This window comes from Pelophylax lessonae, assembly GCF_965119305.1.
Source record: "Pelophylax lessonae genome assembly, chromosome: 13".
Taxonomy (NCBI): domain Eukaryota; kingdom Metazoa; phylum Chordata; class Amphibia; order Anura; family Ranidae; genus Pelophylax; species Pelophylax lessonae.
In genome coordinates, this window is record NC_138780.1 from 729247 (window position 1) to 751047 (window position 21801).

Sequence of the window (21801 nt, forward strand, 5' to 3'; positions counted from 1 at the left end):
GGATGGTTTGTAGGGAGTTGGCCGCATCGGAGGAATGGTTTGTAGGGAGTTGGCTGCGTCGGACGGATGGTTTGTAGGGAGTTGGCCGCGTCGGAGGAATGGTTTGTAGGGAGTTGGCCGCGTCGGAGGAATGGTTTGTAGGGAGTTGGCCGCGTCGGAGGGAGTTGGCCGCGTCGGAGGAATGGTTTGGAGGGAGTTGGCCGCGTCGGAGGGAGTTGGCCGCGTCGGAGGAATGGTTTGGAGGGAGTTGGCCGGGTCGGAGGGAGTTGGCCGCGTCGGAGGAATGGTTTGGAGGGAGTTGGCTGCGTCGGAGGAATGGTTTGGAGGGAGTTGGCCACGTCGGAGGGAGTTGGCCGCGTCGGAGGAATGGTTTGGAGGGAGTTGGCTGCGTCGGAGGGAGTTGGCCGCGTCGGAGGAATGGTTTGGAGGGAGTTGGCCGCATCGGAGGGAGTTGGCCGGGTCGGAGGAATGGTTTGTAGGGAGTTGGCCGCGTCGGAGGAATGGTTTGTAGGGAGTTGGCTGCGTCGGACGGATGGTTTGTAGGGAGTTGGCTGCGTCGGACGGATGGTTTGTAGGGAGTTGGCCGCGTCGGAGGAATGGTTTGTAGGGAGTTGGCTGCGTCGGACGGATGGTTTGTAGGCAGTTGGCCGCGTCGGAGGAATGGTTTGGAGGGAGTTGGCCGCGTCGGAGGAATGGTTTGGAGGGAGTTGGCTGCGTCGGACGGATGGTTTGTAGGGAGTTGGCTGCGTCGGACGGATGGTTTGTAGGGAGTTGGCCGCGTCGGAGGAATGGTTTGTAGGACACTCCTAGTTCTGTCTTGATTGGTCTCGATGTTCTCTTCCTCTGCAGGGTGGGCGTGTCCCGTGGACAGCAGTGCACTATAGGTGGTGTTAGAGGTTTCAGCCAATGAAGAGAGCCTCAGGAAAAGAAGGCGGAGCTGGAATAAATGATCGGTCACATGTTCAGTGTCGGACATCTTCCAGCTCTGAGGTTCTCACCTCACCATACAAAGCAGACGGATACAGAAATGCCTCCCAGTCTAGTTCTGGGACCTCCACTGCCGTTCACAGGGCCCTTCCCCCACTACCTGTCAATGTGTACGGAGGAAAACATGTGCTGGTAGCTCCCCGGTCAGAACCTCCGACTCCCCTTCAAAGGACAACAAAGACAGTTCCTGGAGCTCCCTACCCACAGCCTGTCCTTCCAGGAGGACCAAGGACCGGTCCTCCTGTCACCATGCAGAGGCAAGGAGGACCCAATCCACTGGGCACAAGGAAGGAACTCTCTCCCCCTGTAAATCATAAAACTTTGAGGACTGAACCCCCTGGAGGGCACCACAACCCCCCTGAGCCGGATTCCTCAGGCTGTCCGCACCGACCATCCACCCCCCAGCAGTCCGATGAGGAGCTCCGTGTACAGAAACTCCCCAGAGGGGATGATGCCTCCTCCATCCAGACTCCCATGAGAACTGAGGCAGACCAGTCTAGACCCCAAACCCAATCGGCTTTAAGAGTTGATACCAGTGTCCTAAGACCCATAATCAGGTGTCCTCCAACTAGTAGCACCCAACAGAGAAATGGCACTGATTCTTCTTCAACCAGTTCTATTCAGTCAACAGCCACCAAATCCTCTCCAACTGATTCCAATCCATTGAGACCCTTCACCAAAACTGATACCAATCCATCGAGACCCTTCACCAAAACTGATACCAATCTATCGAGACCCTTCACCAAAACTGATACCAATCCATCGAGACCCTTCACCAAAACTGATACCAATCTATCGAGACCCTTCACCAAAACTGATACCAATCCATTGAGACCCTTCACCAAAACTGATACCAGTCGATCTATTCTGATCACCAAAACCTCACTAACAACTGTTTCAGGTCAGTCGAGACCTACAGCTCAGTCTACTCTTAATAATGACTCCGTTCCGCTGAGGCCCACCGCCAGATCTCCTCCAAGGGCCGACTCTATTCAGTTGAGACCCACCCCCAGATCTCCTCCAAGAACTGACTCCCCTATTAAGCTGAGGCCCACTACCAGATCTCCTCCCAGAACCGACTCCATTCAGCTGAGACCCACCACCAGATCTCCTCAGAGAACCTACTCGTCTCATCTGAGGCCCACCACCAGATCTCCTCAGAGAACCTACTCGTCCCAGCTGAGGCCCACCACCAAATCTCAGAGAACAGACTCCACTCAGCTGAGGCTCACCACCAGATCTCCTCAGAGAACAGACTCCACTCAGCTGAGGCCTACCACCAAATCTCCTCAGAGAACAGACTCCACTCAGCTGAGGCCTACCACCAAATCTCCTCAGAGAACCTACTCGTCTCAGCTGAGGCCCACCACCAGATCTCCTCAGAGAACTAGCTCTATTCAGCTGAGACCCACCACCAGATCTCCTCCAAGAACTGACTCTGCTCAGTTGAGGCCCACCACCAGATCTCCTCAGAGATCCACCACGTTTCAGAAAACTGGACTAAGGTCGGTGAAACTGCAGAATGAAGCTCCTCAGCCTGGTTCCAGAACTGACAGCACTGTTTGTGATCAGAGTAATGAAGGAAGGTTGGCAGACAGTCCTGGCACACCTTCTGCCCATAGTAGAGTTCCCCAAGGAGATTTGCAGCAGCAATCTATGGCCAAGCATGAAAAGACGCTTAACAGACTGGATGGTGAGAGGCGGTATTGTCCCAGCCCATGTGCCGTGTTATGCTCCCCATCCCGTGTTCCAGTGTAATGTCTCTTCTTTGATTTCAGGTGACTGTCACTCCCCCTGTAGTAATTCAACCCCCCGAAAGAGTTATCATCCAGAGGAAGAAGATGGCGAGGAGGGTTCAGGGCTCTTCATTCCTCTAGGTAAGGACCAACGTCACTAATAACCTCTGCTTTGTCCAGGATGTTGTGGCTTTATCCCTCTGCTGGATCAGTTGGCTCACTTTTTTCCCCGTATTGTAGTGGGTTTCATGTTGGGAGTGACCCCCTTTGTTCCCTATATTGTAGTGTGTCCTTGTTGGGAGTGACCCCCTTTGTTCCCCGTATTGTAGTGGGTTTCATGTTGGGAGTGACCCCCTTTATTCCCCGTATTGTAGTGGGTCCATGTTGGGAGTGACCCCCTTTGTTCCCCGTATTGTGGTGGGTTTCATGTTGGGAGTGACCCCCTTTGTTCCCCGTATTGTAGTGGGTTTCATGTTGGGAGCGACCCCCTTTGTTCCCCGTATTGTAGTGGGCTTCATGTTGGGAGTGACCCCCTTTGTTCCCCGTATTGTAGTGTGTCCATGTTGGGAGTGACCCCCTTTGCTCCCCGTATTGTAGTGGGTCCATGTTGGATCTGACCCCCTTTGTTCCCCGTATTGTAGTGGGTTTCATGTTGGGATTGACCCCCTTTGTTCCCCGTATTGGAGTGTGTCCATGTTGGGAGTGATCCCCTTTGTTCCCCGTATTGGAGTGTGTCCATGTTGGGAGTGACCCCCTTTGTTCCCCGTATTGGAGTGGGTGCATGTTGGGAGTGACCCCCTTTGTTCCCCGTATTGTACTGTGTCCATGTTGGGAGTGACCCCCTTTGTTCCCTGTATTGTAGTGGGTTTCGTGTTGGGAGTGAACCCCTTTGTTCCCCGTATTGTAGTGGGTTTCGTGTTGGGAGTGACCCCCTTTGTTCCCCGTATTGTAGGTTGGGAGTGACCCACTTTGTTCCCCGTATTGTAGTGGGTTTCGTGTTGGGAGTGACCCCCTTTGTTCCCCGTATTGTAGTGGGTTTCGTGTTGGGAGTGACCCACTTTGTTCCCCGTATTGTAGTGGGTTTCGTGTTGGGAGTGACCCACTTTGTTCCCCGTATTGTAGTGGGTTTCGTGTTGGGAGTGACCCCCTTTGTTCCCCGTATTGTAGTGGGTTTCGTGTTGGGAGTGACCCCCTTTGTTCCCCGTATTGTAGGTTGGGAGTGACCCTCTTTGTTCCCCGTATTGGAGTGTGTCCATGTTGGGAGTGATCCCCTTTGTTCCCCGTATTGGAGTGTGTCCATGTTGGGAGTGACCCCCTTTGTTCCCCGTATTGGAGTGGGTGCATGTTGGGAGTGACCCCCTTTGTTCCCCGTATTGTACTGTGTCCATGTTGGGAGTGACCCCCTTTGTTCCCTGTATTGTAGTGGGTTTCGTGTTGGGAGTGAACCCCTTTGTTCCCCGTATTGTAGTGGGTTTCGTGTTGGGAGTGACCCCCTTTGTTCCCCGTATTGTAGGTTGGGAGTGACCCACTTTGTTCCCCGTATTGTAGTGGGTTTCGTGTTGGGAGTGACCCCCTTTGTTCCCTGTATTGTAGTGGGTTTCGTGTTGGGAGTGACCCCCTTTGTTCCCTGTATTGTAGTGGGTTTCGTGTTGGGAGTGACCCCCTTTGTTCCCCGTATTGTAGTGGGTTTCGTGTTGGGAGTGACCCCCTTTGTTCCCCATATTGTAGGTTGGGAGTGACCCTCTTTGTTCCCCGTATTGTAGTGGGTTTCGTGTTGGGAGTGACCCCCTTTGTTCCCCGTATTGTAGTGGGTTTCGTGTTGGGAGTGACCCCCTTTGTTCCCCGTATTGTAGTGGGTTTCGTGTTGGGAGTGACCCCCTTTGTTCCCCGTATTGTAGGTTGGGAGTGACCCTCTTTGTTCCCCGTATTGTAGTGGGTTTCGTGTTGGGAGTGACCCACTTTGTTCCCCGTATTGTAGTGGGTTTCGTGTTGGGAGTGACCCCCTTTGTCCCCCGTGTTGGAAGTCATGTCCTGTGTTTTTGGCAGATGAGGAGCCCTCGGGTGATGAGAGGAAGAAGAGGAAGCGGCTTCAAGCTAAAAAGAGGAGAGAGAACCGCCTGGCGGATGACGCCCCCCCGGTATCATGTGACCTGGACCAGGATTTAGAAAAAGCTCTGGAGGACGGAGCCAAACAACACAACCTCACTGTGGTCAATGTCCGCAATATCCTCCATGTGAGTGACCCCCCCAAATATAATCACTGCAGGGTTCCCTCCTCTAATATTACTTTAGGTTTCTTTTGTGAATATCCTCGATGTATATTGCTGAATCAGCTCATATATCTACATACCCCATAAAGTGCCTCAGGGTTGGAGGGGGGGGGGGGGGGGGTGGACATGTAAGGTGCCTCAGGGTTGGAGGGGGGGGGGGTGGACATGTAAGGTGCCTCAGGGTTGGAGGGGGGGGGTGGACATGTAAGGTGCCTCAGGGATGGTGGGGGGTGGACATGTAAGGTGCCTCAGGGATGGTGGGGGGTGGACATTTAAGGTGCCTCAGGGATGGTGGGGGGTGGACATGTAAGGTGCCTCAGGGATGGTGGGGGGTGGACATGTAAGGTGCCTCAGGGATGGTGGGGGGTGGACATGTAAGGTGCCTCAGGGTTGGTGGGGGGGGGTGGACATGTAAGGTGCCTCAGGGTTGGTGGGGGGGGTGGACATGTAAGGTGCCTCAGGGTTGGAGGGGGGGGGGTGGACATGTAAGGTGCCTCAGGGTTGGAGGGGGGGGGGTGGACATGTAAGGTGCCTCAGGGTTGGAGGGGGGGGGTGGACATGTAAGGTGCCTCAGGGATGGTGGGGGGTGGACATGTAAGGTGCCTCAGGGTTGGGGGGGGTGGACATGTAAGGTGCCTCAGGGATGGTGGGGGGTGGACATGTAAGGTGCCTCAGGGTTGGTGGGGGGGGGGTGGACATGTAAGGTGCCTCAGGGTTGGTGGGGGGGGGGTGGACATGTAAGGTGCCTCAGGGTTGGAGGTGGACATGTGAGGTGCCTCAGGGATGGTGGGGGGTGGACATGTAAGGTGCCTCAGGGATGGTGGGGGGTGGACGTGTAAGGTGCAGGGTTGGGGATTGGGTGGATGTGTAAGGTGCCTCAGGGTTGGAGGGGGACATGTGAGGTGCCTCAGGGTTGGAGGGGGACATGTGAGGTGCCTCAGGGTTGGAGGTGGACATGTGAGGTGCCTCAGGGTTGGAGGTGGACAAGGCCAAGCTGACCCTGCAGCAGAACAATGACCCCAAGCACAAGGCCAAGCTCACCCTCCATCAGGACAATGACCCGAAGCACAAGGCCAAGCTCACCCTCCAGCAGAACAATGACCCCAAGCACAAGGCCAAGCTGACCCTCCAGCAGGACAATGACCCGAAGCACAAGGCCAAGCTGATCCTCCTGTGGTTCCAACAGAAAAAGGTGAAGGTCCTGGAGTGGCCATCTCCTGACCTTCATATCATTGAGCCCCTCTGGGGGGGATCTCACACATACCCACCAAAGACTTGGCATGACCTGGAGGCATTTTGCCAAGACCAATGGGCAGCTCTACCGCCGGGAGGAATTCCTCATTATTATAGAAGACTGACCGCTGTCATTGGTAATAAAGGGGGCAATACACAGGACTAAGGGGGTGCAGACTTCTGAATGTAGGGGGGGGGGCATATATTGGTTTGTTTTATGACTGGGCAGTTCTGTGATCACCTCCAGTTACAGAATAGGAATCCCATAAGAAATAGAAGAAATTGGTTTTTCTGCTCACTCGTACATCCTGTATATTCCCAATTCTAGGGGGGGGTATTTTTCAGCACCACTGTGTATATCTATATACATTTCATCTGTATACTGTATATATGGCAGAAGTGTGATGGGGGAGTGCCTCGGTCATGGGGGACATGTAATGTGTTTTTAGAGGGGGTGTTGTCATAGTGGATTCAGGGAGCAGTGACCTTTACATATGGCAGAAGAGTGATGGGTCCTAAGGTGCCCAGGTGGTGGTTGGGGGGGGGGGGGGGGGGTATGTGAAGCACCTCAGTGCTGGGGGGACATGTGATGTGCCTCAGTGGTGGTGGGGGGACATGTGACACGTCTCAGTGGTGGTGGGGGGACATGTGATGTGTCTCAGTGGTGGTGGGGGGACATGTGATGTGTCTCAGTGGTGGTGGGGGGACATGTGATGTGTCTCAGTGGTGGGGGGAGGCATGTGACGCGCCTCAGTGGTGGGGGAGGCATGTGATGTGTCTCAGTGGTGGGGGGAGGCATGTGACGCGCCTCAGTGGTGGGGGAGGCATGTGATGCGCCTCGGTGGTGGGGGAGGCATGTGACACGTCTCAGTGGTGGGGGAGGCATGTGACGCGCCTCAGTGGTGGGGGAGGCATGTGACGCGCCTCAGTGGTGGGGGAGGCATGTGATGCGCCTCGGTGGTGGGGGAGGCATGTGACACGTCTCAGTGGTGGTGGGGGGACATGTGACGCGCCTCAGTGGTGGGGGGAGGCATGTGACGCGCCTAAGTGGTGGGGGGAGGCATGTGATGCGCCTCGGTGGTGGGGGGAGGCATGTGATGCGCCTCGGTGGTGGGGGGAGGCATGTGACGCGCCTCGGTGGTGGGGGGAGGCATGTGACGCGCCTCGGTGGTGGGGGAGGCATGTGACGCGCCTCGGTGGTGGGGGAGGCATGTGACACGTCTCAGTGGTGGGGGAGGCATGTGATGTGCCTCGGTGGTGGGGGAGGCATGTGATGCGCCTCGGTGGTGGGGGAGGCATGTGACACGTCTCAGTGGTGGGGGAGGCATGTGATGCGCCTCGGTGGTGGGGGAGGCATGTGACGCGCCTCGGTGGTGGGGGGAGGCATGTGACGCGCCTCGGTGGTGGGGGAGGCATGTGACGCGCCTCGGTGGTGGGGGAGGCATGTGACACGTCTCAGTGGTGGGGGAGGCATGTGATGTGCCTCGGTGGTGGGGGAGGCATGTGATGCGCCTCGGTGGTGGGGGAGGCATGTGACACGTCTCAGTGGTGGGGGAGGCATGTGACGCGCCTCGGTGGTGGGGGAGGCATGTGACACGTCTCAGTGGTGGTGGGGGAGGCATGTGATGCGCCTCGGTGGTGGGGGAGGCATGTGATGCGCCTCGGTGGTGGGGGAGGCATGTGGTGGGAGGTGTTGTAGACTTTGGTCCATCATTCTCTCTGATTGTGTCTCTGCAGGAAGTGATCACCAATGAGCATGTTGTGGCCATGATGAAAGCCGCCATTACCGAGACGGAAGGTCTTCCTCCCTTTGTAAGTATTCCCTCCCTTCCTGTGTACCAGGATGCCCCCTTGTCCCCCTTCCTGTGTACCAGGATGCCCCCTTGTCCCCCTTCCTGTGTACCAGGATGCCCCCTTGTCCCCCTTCCTGTGTTATAGGATGCCCCCCCCCACCCCTTCCCCATGGAGTAGTTCACCTCATCCAGTTCTCCCAGTACACATTACTAAAATTCTCATCTTTTTTGTTTCCCAGGAGCCAAAAATGACTCGATCCAAACTGAAGGAGGTGGTGGAGAAAGGAGTGGTGAGTGCATGGAGGGTGTATAGAAGGGGTGTAGGTACAGTGAGGGGGGAAAGTATTTGACCCCCTGCTGATTTTGTACATTTGCCCACTGACTAAGAAATGATCAGTCTATAATTTTATTGGTCGGTTTATTTTAGCAGTGAGAGACAAAATAACAACAAAAATATCCAGAAAAACGCATTTCATAAAAGTAATAAATTGATTTGCATTTAATGAGTGAAATAAGTATTTGATCCCCGACCAATCAGCAGATTTCTGGCTCCCAGGTGTCTTCTATACAGGTAAGGAGCTGAGATTAGGAGGATTCTCTTATAGGGAGTGCTCCTAATCTCAGCTTGTTACCTGTATAGAAGACACCTGTCCACAGAATCAACCAATCAGATTCCAATCTCTCCACCATGGCCAAGACCAAAGAGCTGTCCATGGATGTCAGGGAGAAGATTGGAGACCTACACAAGGCTGGAATGGCTACAAGACCATCGCCAAGCAGCTTGGTGAGAGGTGACAACAGTTGGTTGGAAGAAACAGAAAATAACTGTCAGTCTCCTCAGTCTGGGGCTCCATGGAAGATTTCACCTCATGGAGGTTCAATGATGATGGAGAACGGTGAGGAATCAGCCCAGAACTACACAGAGAATCTTCTCAATGATCTCAGCTGGGACCATCGTCACCAAGAAAACAATTGGTAACACACTACACCATGGAGGACTGAAATCCTGCAGCCCCCGCAAGGTCCCCCCTGCTCAGGAAATCACATGGTACAGCCCGTCTGATATCTGCTAATGAACATCTGAATGATTCAGAGGAGAACTGGGGGAAAGTGTTGAGGTCAGATGAGACCAAAATCAACTCAACTCACCGTGTTTGGAGGAGGAGGATTGCTGCCTATGACCCCAAGAACCCCATCCCCCACCGTCACACATGGAGGGGGAAACATGATTCTTTGGGGGTGTTTTTTTGCCAAGAGGACAACTTCACCACATCAAAGGGGCGATGGGCGGGGCCATGTACCATCAAATCTTGGGTGAGAACCTCCTTCCCTCAGCCTGGGCATTGAAGATGGGTCATGGATGGGTCTTCCAGCATGACAATGACCCAAAACACAAGGCAAGAAAGGAGTGGCTCAAGAAGAAGCACATTAAGGTCCTGGAGTGGCCTAGCCAGTCTCCAGACCCAAATCCCATAGAAAATGTGGAGGGAGCTGAAGGTTGGAGTTACCAAACATCAGCCTGGAAACCTTAATGACTTGGAGAGGATCTGCAGAGAGGAGAAAATCCCTCCTGATATGTGTACGAACCTGGAGGCCAACTACAAGAAACATCTGACCTCTGTGATTGCCAACAAGGGTTTCTCCACCAACTACTAAGTCATGTTTTGCGAAGGGTTCCAATACTTTTTCCCTCACTGTACATAGAGGGTGTACATAGCGGAGGTAGATACAGAGCATCCGTAAAGTATTCACATCACTTCACTTCATCCATATTTTATGTATAATAAATGGTATAATAATAATGGATTCCATTCATTATTTTCCTCAAAATTCTACAAACCCCTCCCCCCGTAATGACAACGTGGGAGAAGTTTGTTTGAAATCTTTTCTTTGCAAATTTGTCAAGAAAGGAAAACATCCCGTGTACATAAGTGTAACGCAACCGCACCCCTACAAAGTGTTTGTGGGCTTCCGTCAGTATACGGCTTCCTCCAGTCTGAATATAGATATCAGATATTCCAGCCGCCCTCCATACAAAACTAGCCGACAACTTAGCTTGTATGTGTCTGAAAACCTCATCCTTCATTATTGAGTTTCACACAATTTATTTAGGAGGACCTCCCCCTTCTGATAAGATTACCCCATCAGGTCACTTGCCTGATTACATTATCATATGCAGATGAAATTATTTACAGAAATGGAATTAACCTGAACTAATTATCTAACCATCTGGACAGAAACAACATGTGAGTTCATTAACAATGGGACAGACAGGCTTACCAGAATCCACATCACACCTCAATACACAGACAATAGGAAGAGACCACCAGTGACAGACTGTCCATCTCTGACATTGAAGAACATGGAACAGAGGACAATGTGATTGGCTCTTTCAATGAACATGTTCAGAATCAATCAGGCCAGGAAAAGTCCTCATATATTTCTCGAGAGACATGGCTGACAACCTCACTGTCCCATTAGAAGTAATTCAGTGTCCATCAAGTATCTGTCTGTCATTACCTTGGTCACCCTGTGTCCCTAATAGACAGAGGGGAACTTACACATAAGAGGGGACTAGGGACCGGAGACGGGGATTTCCCAACCTCTCTAAGGTAAGCTGGGTTCCCCCCAACCAAAGTGACTCCCGTCACAATAAATATTCACACCCTTTGCCATGACACTCAGAATTGAGCTCAGGTGCCTCCTGTTTCCACTGATCATCCTTGAGATGTTTCTACAACTTGATTGGAGTCCACCGGTGGTAAATTCAGATGATTGGACATGATTTGGAAAGGCACACACCTGTAACAGTGCATGTCAGAGCACAAACCAAGCCATGAAGTCCAAGGAATTGTCTGTAGACCTCGGAGACAGGATTGTATGGAGGCACAGATCGGGGGAAGGGTACAGAAACATTTCTGCAGCATTGAAGGTCCCAATGAGCACAGTGACCTCCATCTTCTGTAAATGGGAGAAGTTTGGAACCCCCAGGGCTCTTCCTAGAGCGTCCGCCCGGCCAAACTGAGCGATCGGGGGAGGGGGGCCTTAGTTAGGGAGGTGACCAAGAACCCGATGGTCACTCTGACAGAGCTCCAGCATTTCTCTATGGAGAGAGGAGAACCTTCCAGAAGAACAACCATCTCTGCAGCACTCCACCAATCAGGCCTGTATGGGAGTGGCCAGACGGAAGCCACTCCTCAGTAAAAGTCACATGACAGCCCGCCTGGAGTTTACCAAAAGGCACCTGAAGGACTCTCAGACCATGAGAAACAAAATTCTCTGCTCTGATGAAACAAAGATTGAACTCTTTGGCCTGAATGGGAAGCGCCATGTCTGGAGGAAACCAGGCACCGCCCATCACCTGGCCAATTCCATCCCTACTGTGAAGCATGGTGGTGGCAGCATCATGGTGTGGGGAGAAACTGGGAGACTAGTCAGGATGGAGGGAAGGATGAATGCAGCAATGTACAGAGACATCCTTGATGAAAACCTTCTCCAGAGCGCTCTGGACCTCAGACTGGGGTGAAGGTTCATCTTCCAACAGGACAACGACCCTAAGCACACAGCCAAGATAACAAAGGAGCGGCTACTGGACAACTCTGTGAATGTCCTTGAGTGGCCCAGCCAGAGCCCAGACTTGAACCCGATTGGACATCTCTGGAGAGATCTGAAAATTGCTGAGCACCGACCCTCCCCCATCCAACCTGATGGAGCCTGAGAGGTCCTGCAAAGAAGAATGGGAGAAACTGCCCAAAAATAGGAGTGCCAAGCTTGTAGCATCATACTCAGAAATACTGGAGGCTGGAATTGGTGCCAAAGGAGCTTCACCAAAGTATTGGGCAAAGGGGTGAATACTTATGTACATGGCAAAGGGGGTGAATACTTATGTACATGGGATTTTGGAATAAGGCTGTAACATAAAATGTGGAAAAAGTGAAGCGCTGTGAGTATCAAATGCTCTGTACATGGAGGTGTATATAGCGGGGGTAGATGCATGGAGGGTGTATATAGCGGGGGTAGATGCATGGAGGGTGTATATAGCGGGGGTAGATGCATGGAGGGTGTATATAGCGGGGGTAGATGCATGGAGGGTGTATATAGCGGGGGTAGATGCATGGAGGGTGTATATAGCAGGGGTAGATGCATGGAGGGTGTATATAGCGGGGGTAGATGCATGGAGGGTGTATATAGCGGGGGTAGGTGCATGGAGGGTGTATATAGCGGGGGTAGGTGCATGGAGGGTGTATATAGCGGGGGTAGGTGCATGGAGGGTGTATATAGCGGGGGTAGATGCATGGAGGGTGTATATAGCGGGGGTAGATGCATGGAGGGTGTATATAGCGGGGGTAGATGCATGGAGGGTGTATATAGCGGGGGTAGATGCATGGAGGGTGTATATAGCGGGGGTAGATGCATGGAGGGTGTATATAGCGGGGGTAGGTGCATGGAGGGTGTATATAGCGGGGGTAGATGCATGGAGGGTGTATATAGCGGGGGTAGATGCATGGAGGGTGTATATAGCGGGGGTAGATGCATGGAGGGTGTATATAGCGGGGGTAGATGCATGGAGGGTGTATATAGCGGGGGTAGATGCATGGAGGGTGTATATAGCGGGGGTAGATGCATGGAGGGTGTATATAGCGGGGGTAGGTGCATGGAGGGTGTATATAGCGGGGGTAGGTGCATGGAGGGTGTATATAGCGGGGGTAGATGCATGGAGGGTGTATATAGCGGGGGTAGATGCATGGAGGGTGTATATAGCGGGGGTAGGTGCATGGAGGGTGTATATAGCGGGGGTAGATGCATGGAGGGTGTATATAACATGCGCTTCTCTTCAGGTCATCCCCACCTGGAATCTTTCTCCAATCAAAAAAGCCAACAAAGTTCAGGTGAGAGTTGTACTTAGTCATCACTGTCCCCTCCCCTTTCCCCGCCCCCTCTCCTCTTCCATCACCCCTTTCCCCGCCCCCTCTCCTCTTCCATCACCCCCTTCTCCTCTCTCTCTGGCAGGCTCCTCAGTTTGTAGACATTCCTCTGGAGGAAGAAGATTCATCTGATGAAGAATACCAACCAGATGAGGAGGAGGAGGATGAGACTGCCGAGGAGGTGAGTGCTGAGTACAGGCCACACCCCCCAGAGGGGACTCCTCCTATCACCCTACTATGTACCCAATACCAGCATTGTGGGAGGGGCAGAGACACAAACTACTGCAGGAGATCTCCCCATTATGGGAGGGGCAGAGACACAAACTACTGCAGGAAATCTCCCCATTATGGGAGGGGCAGAGACACAAACTACTGCAGGAGATCTCTCCATTATGGGAGGGGCAGAGACACAAACTACTGCAGGAGATCTCTCCATTATGGGAGGGGCAGAGACACAAACTACTGCAGGAAATCTCCCCATTGTGGGAGGGGCAGAGACACAAACTACTGCAGGAGATCTCTCCATTATGGGAGGGGCAGAGACACAAACTACTGCAGGAGATCTCCCCATTGTGGGAGGGGCAGAGACACAAACTACTGCAGGAGATCTCTCCATTATGGGAGGGGCAGAGACACAAAATACTGCAGGAGATCTCCCCATTGTGGGAGGGGCAGAGACACAAACTACTGCAGGAAATCTCCCCATTATGGGAGGGGCAGAGACACAAACTACTGCAGGAAATCTCCCCATTGTGGGAGGGGCAGAGACACAAACTACTGCAGGATATCTCCCCATTGTGGGAGGGGCAGAGACACAAACTACTGCAGGAGATCTCCCCATTGTGGGAGGGGCAGAGACACAAACTACTGCAGGAAATCTCCCCATTGTGGGAGGGGCAGAGACACAAACTACTGCAGGAAATCTCTCCATTGTGGGAGGGGCAGAGACACAAACTACTGCAGGAGATCTCCCCATTGTGGGAGGGGCAGAGACACAAACTACTGCAGGAGATCTCCCCATTATGGGAGGGGCAGAGACACAAACTACTGCAGGAAATCTCCCCATTATGGGAGGGGCAGAGACAGATTGGTGTGGGGGGTAATTGAATCTCTTGGTATCTCAGAGCCTGTTGGAGAGTGATGTGGAAAGTACGGCGTCCTCCCCCCGCGGACACAAACGCCTGAGAGCCCAGCATTTGTCCGAATCTCAGGAGGAGGAAGCAGCGGAGGGTCAGGTAATAGAGGGGTGCAGCGTGATTTGTGGGGAGAGGTGATGTGGGGGAGGGGTGCAGTGTGATTTGGGGGTGGGGAGGAGTCTAGTGTGATTTGAGGGTAAGGTGGGGGAGGGGTGCAGCGTGATGTGGGGGTGGGGAGGGATGCAGTGTGATGTGGGGGTGGAGTGCAGGGTGATTTGGGGGTGGGGAGGGATGCAGTGTGATTTGAGGGTATGGTGGGGGAGGGGTGCAGTGTGATGTGGGGGTTCGGTGATGTGGGGAAGGGATGCAGTGGGGGTGGGGAAGGGTGCAGTGTGGTTTGGGGGAGGGGTGCAGTGAGATCTCAGTGACATTAATACACAATGATGGTTTTCCCAGAATGCTTCAGGTTGTAGTGGGAGGAGCATCCAATTTGAGTCAGTCTCTATGGGCCCCCCGCCCCCTCCTAAGGTGAAGCACGCCCAGGACTTTGCCTTTATGGAGAAGCTGCACGCGGTGGATGAGGAGTTGGAGCGACATCTCGTCAGTATGGACTCCTTCCAGGTGAGGGGCGCTCATTATGTCACAGGATGTGGGCGGAGCTTGGACTATTGTCACATGATGTGGGCGGATTTCAGACCATTGTGTCACGGGATGTCTGTGACTCCCCTCCTCTCCCTGCAGACCTTAGACGAGAGCCTCATCGCCTTCCGTACTCGATCCAAGCGACCTCTAAAAGATGTGCCCATCGGGCAGCTGGAGGCGGAGCTTCATGCCCCTGACATCACACCGGACATGTATGACCTCAGCACAGCCGATGACGAGCACTGGAAGATGTGGCTGCGCAGCCTCATGCAGGACGATGTGGGGAATGAGGGTGAGTGGAGACATTACATTCACCAGCATGCAGGAAGCAAACCCCCCCCCCCCTTTCCCAACCCATTCCAGTGCTGATTTTACATAACCCCCCCCCCCCCTTTTTCCCAATCCAATCCTGTGTTGATTTCACATAAGAACCCCCCCCCCCCCCCAAAAACCTGTTCCAGTGGTGATTTCACATTGGACCCCCCTCCCCCTTTTTTCCCCACTCTATTCCTCTGCTGATTTCACATAAGACCCCCCCTCCTTTTTCCCAATCTGTACCCGTGCTGACTTCACATGAGACCCCCCAACCCATTGCAGTCACATGTTCTCTCCTCTGCTCCAGATGAAGGTGATGATGATGAGGATGATGATCCGGAGTACAATATTCTGGAGGACTGGGATAAACCGGATACGGAGGACCTGCGCAATGATCGAGCCGTCCGGATCACCAGTAAGTGATTGTTGGGGGTGTCAGGAATGAGCGTCATCTGAGCGGGTTTGTGTACCTGATCGAATTTGGGGAGGAGTAAGGTGCAAGGGGGTGTCTAATCTGACGGGGGGGTGGGATGTGTAATCTGGCATGGGGCGGGGCAGGGGGTGCATTTTTGTGCGATATTGATTTGTTTTCTTATTTCCAGAGAAGGAGGTGAACGAGTTGATGGAGGAACTCTTTGAGACGGTGAGTGTGGTGTTGGATCTCGGCACTCCGCCTCAGATGTTGCATCTCGGTACCCCTCTTTGAAAGTGGGGGGGGGGGGTGGGCGCTCTGCCTCAGAGGTGTTTGGATCCCGGCACTCTTCTCTGGGCAGGTTCCTCCTCAGAGGTGTTTGGATCCCGGCACTCTTCTCTGGGCAGGTTCCTCCTCAGAGGTGTTTGGATCCCGGCACTCTTCTCTGGGCAGGTTCCTCCTCAGAGGTGTTGGATCCCGACACTCTTCTCTGGGCAGGTTCCTCCTCAGAGGTGTTTGGATCCCGGCACTCTTCTCTGGGCAGGTTCCTCCTCAGAGGTGTTTGGATCCCGGCACTCTTCTCTGGGCAGGTTCCTCCTCAGAGGTGTTGGATCCCGGCACTCTTCTCTGGGCAGGTTCCTCCTCAGAGGTGTTGGATCCCGACACTCTTCTCTGGGCAGGTTCCTCCTCAGAGGTGTTTGGATCCCGGCACTCTTCTCTGGGCAGGTTCCTCCTCAGAGGTGTTTGGATCCCGGCACTCTTCTCTGGGCAGGTTCCTTCTCAGAGGTGTTGGATCCCGCCACTCTTCTCTGGGCAGGTTCCTCCTCAGAGGTGTTTGGATCCCGGCACTCTTCTCTGGGCAGGTTCCCCCTCAGAGGTGTTGGATCCCGGCACTCTTCTCTGGGCAGGTTCCTCCTCAGAGGTGTTGGATCCCGGCACTCTTCTCTGGGCAGGTTCCCCCTCAGAGGTGTTGGATCCCGGCACTCTTCTCTGGGCAGGTTCCTCCTCAGAGGTGTTGGATCCCGGCACTCTTCTCTGGGCAGGTTCCTCCTCAGAGGTGTTGGATCCCGGCACTCTTCTCTGGGCAGGTTCCCCCTCAGAGGTGTTGGATCCCGGCACTCTTCTCTGGGCAGGTTCCCCCTCAGAGGTGTTGGATCCCGGCACTCTTCTCTGGGCAGGTTCCTCCTCAGAGATGTTGGATCCCGGCACTCTTCTCTGGGCAGGTTCCTCCTCAGAGGTGTTGGATCCCGACACTCTTCTCTGGGCAGGTTCCTCCTCAGAGGTGTTGGATCCCGGCACTCTTCTCTGGGCAGGTTCCCCCTCAGAGGTGTTGGATCCCGGCACTCTTCTCTGGGCAGGTTCCCCCTCAGAGGTGTTGGATCCCGGCACTCTTCTCTGGGCAGGTTCCTCCTCAGAGATGTTGGATCCCGGCACTCTTCTCTGGGCAGGTTCCTCCTCAGAGGTGTTGGATCCCGACACTCTTCTCTGGGCAGGTTCCTCCTCAGAGGTGTTGGATCCCGGCACTCTTCTCCAGAGGTGGGTGCTCTGTCTCATGGTTTGTCTTTCTCCAGTTTCAGGATGAGATGGGGCTCTCACATTTGGAAGATGAAGGACCGGATGACGAGGACAGTAATTCTGACCCTTTCCCAGATTTCAACACCCCACAAGCCATCAGGTGAGAGAAACCCCTGACCCCCCCCCCCCTCCTCCTGACTAGGGGCAGGACAGCTACAGACCCCGCTGCACCTGTTTGGGATGGGAGGTAGAGCAACTCGGGGTGCTGGCTGGTCCCCCCATCTCACTTGAGTTGTGCTGATTGGGGGGGGCCACAAAGCCCCAACACGTGTCCACAGGGTTAAGTGCAAGTCTGTGGATTTTCTGTTGTAGGAGCCCAATAACTTATCAGATTACAGCATTACTGGCCTGCCCTATGTGCCCCCCCTGTCCTCTTTGATCCCTCTGCCCCCTCCCCCCTGCTCTCTTCAGTCCCTCTGCGGCCTCCCCCTGCCCTCTTCGGTCCCTCTGCGCCCCCCCCCCCCCCGCTCTCTTCGGTCCCTCTGCGGCCTCCCCCTGCTCTCTTCGGTCCCTCTGCGGCCTCCCCCTGCTCTCTTCAGTCCCTCTGCGGCCTCCCCCTGCCCTCTTCAGTCCCTCTGCGGCCTCCCCCTGCCCTCTTCGGTCCCTCTGCGGCCTCCCCCTGCCCTCTTCGGTCCCTCTGCGGCCTCCCCCTGCCCTCTTCGGTCCCTCTGCTGTGCCGCACCTGCTGCACACACCCCCCCCCCCCCCATTTTACACCCCCATCCTCTTCTGTAGATATTCCTTTATGCCCGCTATGCCTCCATTGTCAGGTTTGAGGAGCCTCTGGCTAACCTGCTGACAGAGCAGCATCGCACGGTGAGGGCCCAGCTGGAGTATCTGAGAATGAGGAAATCCATGATGAAGTCTGATGATGACAAATCAGTGAGAGACAGCGACACACCGAGCCCCCCTGTACCTCGAACCCCCCCGGTCCTGACACTGGATGCAATGCAGAGGAAAAGACTGCAGCAACAGATGCAACAGGTAAGGCCTTCTCTCTCCCCACCCACCCTCCCTCCCCCCATTATGGTGTCCAGCCTACTGACCCCTCTTATGTTTGGCAGCATGTCCAACTCCTGACACAGCTTCATATCCTGACCTTCCGGGACCCGGGACTGAGCATGGAGGCCGATACTGCACAAATGTACCTGGTAATGTGCCCCCCCCCCCCTGGGGTGTGTGTTCCTCTACTGTATGTGGGGAGGCCAATCTCTGGAATATAAACTCATTTCTCTCTCCCCTCAGGTGGAATTGTCCAGCTTTGCAGAGAGCTCCTCTCTATCCCATCAGCAAACCCCTGGATTCCAGAGCGCATTCCATCCGTGCAACCTGCGGGAGGCGCTGCAGCTGATCCCCTTGGTACATAGCCAAGTTCCAGAGGACCCCGAACCCCCCAAACCCGTCAGAAAGAATGGTAGGTGATGGTTGTTGGCAGATCTGTCCTCTCTCACCAGGTAAAGGCAGAGTTTCCTGAGAGCAGTGGAAGATCTCTGTCCTATCAACCAACTTATTCCATCATTCTTTCATCACCCATCGAAGATCCGGGGACCTCTGCTCCTCCCCTAATGTCAGTGCTCCTCCTCCTCCTCCTCATATGGGTCCTTCAGTCTGGTCTTGTGTCTGTGGGAGGTGACACCTAACCCTCTGCTCCTCCCCTAATGTCAGTGCTCCTCCTCCTCATATGGGCCCTTCAGTCTGGTCTTGTGTCTGTGGGAGGTGACACCTAACCCTCTGCTCCTCCCCTAGTGTCAGTGCTCCTCCTCCTCATATGGGCCCTTCAGTCTGGTCTTGTGTCTGTGGGAGGTGACACCTAACCCTCTGCTCCTCCCCTAATGTCAGTGCTCCTCCTCCTCATATGGGCCCTTCAGTCTGGTCTTGTGTCTGTGGGAGGTGACTCCTAACCCTCTGCTCCTCCCCTATTGTCAGTGCTCCTCCTCCTCATATGGGCCCTTCAGTCTGGTCTTGTGTCTGTGGGAGGTGACTCCTAACCCTCTGCTCCTCCCCTAATGTCAGTGCTCCTCCTCCTCATATGGGCCCTTCAGTCTGGTCTTGTGTCTGTGGGAGGTGACTCGTAACCCTCTGCTCCTCCCCTAATGTCAGTGCTCCTCCTCTTATGGGTCCTTCAGTCTGGTCTTGTGTCTGTGGGAGGTGACTCCTAACCCTCTGCTCCTCCCCTAATGTCAGTGCTCCTCCTCTTATGGGTCCTTCAGTCTGGTCTTGTGTCTGTGGGAGGTGTCTCCTAACCTTGTGCTCCACCTTCCTTGAACCTGTCGATTGGTTGTCCCCTCCCCCCGGTCCTGTTTATAAAGATATGTGATCTTCTCAGTCTGTGTGATTTTCATCCCCCTTGCAGTTAACGAGGTGCCAGAATTACCCAAACACATGGCCTGGGTTATGGCTACGCGGCCTGTCTTCATGTATCCTGAGCTGCTGCCTGTCTGCTCCATGAGGGCCCGGACCCCCAGGGACAGGGTCTTCTTCACCAAGGCTGAGGACAGGTAAGTCCCTGATGTGGACAATCCCCTCCCCCCTCCATGGCAAAGATGGTTTTCATGTCATTGTCCTCCTCTCCTCCTAGTTTGCTGGCTCTTGGCTTAAAGCACTTTGAAGGAACAGATAACTCCAAACAGCTGATCAGCAAATATCTCCTAACCGCCAAAACCGCTCAACAACTGACTGTGCGGATCAAGAACCTGACCTTGAACAAGTCACCGGACAATGTCATCAAGGTGAGCGTCTTCTGCCATGATGGAGTATAGAGATCTCATCGCTGGCTCCTCTGCCATGATGGAGTATAGAGATCTCATCGCTCCTCCCCGCTTGTCCCGCTCCTCTGTCCCCTTTGTGCCCGTCCCGCTCCTCTGTCCCCTTTGTGCCCGTCCCGCTCCTCTGTCCCCTTTGTGCCCGTCACGCTCCTCTGTCCCCTTTGTGCCCGTCACGCTCCTCTGTCCCCTTTGTGCCCGTCACGCTCCTCTGTCCCCTTTGTGCCCGTCACGCTCCTCTGTCCCCTTTGTGCCCGTCACGCTCCTCTGTCCCCTTTGTGCCCGTCACGCTCCTCTGTCCCCTTTGTGCCCGTCACGCTCCTCTGTCCCCTTTGTGCCCGTCACGCTCCTCTGTCCCCTTTGTGCTCGTCACGCTCCTCTGTCCCCTTTGTGCTCGTCACGCTCCTCTGTCCCCTTTGTGCCCGTCACGCTCCTCTGTCCCCTTTGTGCCCGTCCCGCTCCTCTGTCCCCTTTGTGCCCGTCCCGCTCCTCTGTCCCCTTTGTGCCCGTCCCGCTCCTCTGTCCCCTTTGTGCCCGTCCCGCTCCTCTGTCCCCTTTGTGCCCGTCCCGCTCCTCTGTCCCCTTTGTGCCCGTCCCGCTCCTCTGTCCCCTTTGTGCTCGTCACGCTCCTCTGTCCCCTTTGTGCTCGTCCCGCTCCTCTGTCCCCTTTGTGCTCGTCACGCTCCTCTGTCCCCTTTGTGCCCGTCACGCTCCTCTGTCCCCTTTGTGCTCGTCACGCTCCTCTGTCCCCTTTGTGCCCGTCACGCTCCTCTGTCCCCTTTGTGCCCGTCACGCTCCTCTGTCCCCTTTGTGCCCGTCCCGCTCCTCTGTCCCCTTTGTGCCCGTCCCGCTCCTCTGTCCCCTTTGTGCCCGTCCCGCTCCTCTGTCCCCTTTGTGCCCGTCCCGCTCCTCTGTCCCCTTTGTGCCCGTCCCGCTCCTCTGTCCCCTTTGTGCCCGTCCCGCTCCTCTGTCCCCTTTGTGCTCGTCACGCTCCTCTGTCCCCTTTGTGCTCGTCACGCTCCTCTGTCCCCTTTGTGCTCGTCACGCTCCTCTGTCCCCTTTGTGCTCGTCACGCTCCTCTGTCCCCTTTGTGCCCGTCACGCTCCTCTGTCCCCTTTGTGCCCGTCACGCTACTCTGTCCCCTTTGTGCTCGTCACGCTCCTCTGTCCCCTTTGTGCCCGTCACGCTCCTCCGCCCCCCTTTGTGCCTGGCCCTCTCCTCCGCCCCCCTTTGTGCCTTGCCCGCTCCTCCGCCCCCCTTTGTGCCTTGCCCGCTCCTCCGCCCCCCTTTGTGCCTTGCCCGCTCCTCCGCCCCCCTTTGTGCCTGGCCCTCTCCTGGTCCCCCTTTGTGCCTGGCCCTCTCCTGGTCCCCCTTTGTGCCTGGCCCGCTCCTGGTCCACCTTTGTGCCTGTCCCGCTCCTGGTCCCCCTTTGTGCCTGTCCCGCTCCTGGTCCCCCTTTGTGCCTGGCCCGCTCCTCCGCCCCCCTTTGTGCCTTGCCCGCTCCTCCGCCCCCCTTTGTGCCTTGCCCGCTCCTCCGCCCCCCTTTGTGCCTGGCCCTCTCCTGGTCCCCCTTTGTGCCTGGCCCTCTCCTGGTCCCCCTTTGTGCCTGTCCCGCTCCTGGTCCACCTTTGTGCCTGTACCGCTCCTGGTCCACCTTTGTGCCTGTACCGCTCCTGGTCCCCCTTTGTGCCTGTCCCGCTCCTGGTCCCCCTTTGTGCCTGTCCCGCTCCTGGTCCCCCTTTGTGCCTGTCCCGCTCCTGGTCCCCCTTTGTGCCTGTCCCGCTCCTGGTCCCCCTTTGTGCCTGTCCCGCTCCTGGTCCCCCTTTGTGCCTGTCCCGCTCCTGGTCCCCCTTTGTGCCTGTCCCGCTCCTGGTCCCCCTTTGTGCCTGTCCCGCTCCTGGTCCCCCTTTGTGTCTGTCCCGCTCCTGGTCCCCCTTTGTGTCTGTCCCGCTCCTCGCCCCCCTTTGTGCCTGTCCCGCTCCTCGCCCCCCTTTTGTGCCTGTCCCGCTCCTCCT

General features: G+C 55.2%; 1 protein-coding gene across 1 annotated transcript in view; it reads left to right on the forward strand.

The window, feature by feature from the left end:
- Positions 1-906: 906 nt before the first annotated feature.
- LOC309569882 (GON-4-like protein) overlaps positions 907-21801 on the forward strand; it is a gene marked incomplete at its 5' end in the record, with an annotated part of 39084 nt that continues 18189 nt past the window's right edge. The window contains 18 exons of the mRNA XM_082275873.1: positions 907-2680; positions 2766-2864; positions 4770-4957; positions 7964-8038; positions 8259-8309; positions 12858-12908; positions 13030-13125; positions 14069-14179; positions 14537-14701; positions 14822-15014; positions 15345-15452; positions 15640-15680; positions 17021-17124; positions 17795-18008; positions 18089-18175; positions 18270-18438; positions 19378-19522; positions 19603-19753. Of these exons, the coding sequence (XP_082131999.1) occupies positions 907-2680; positions 2766-2864; positions 4770-4957; positions 7964-8038; positions 8259-8309; positions 12858-12908; positions 13030-13125; positions 14069-14179; positions 14537-14701; positions 14822-15014; positions 15345-15452; positions 15640-15680; positions 17021-17124; positions 17795-18008; positions 18089-18175; positions 18270-18438; positions 19378-19522; positions 19603-19753 (3822 nt within the window). The remainder of the gene's footprint in view (positions 2681-2765; positions 2865-4769; positions 4958-7963; positions 8039-8258; positions 8310-12857; positions 12909-13029; positions 13126-14068; positions 14180-14536; positions 14702-14821; positions 15015-15344; positions 15453-15639; positions 15681-17020; positions 17125-17794; positions 18009-18088; positions 18176-18269; positions 18439-19377; positions 19523-19602; positions 19754-21801) is intronic.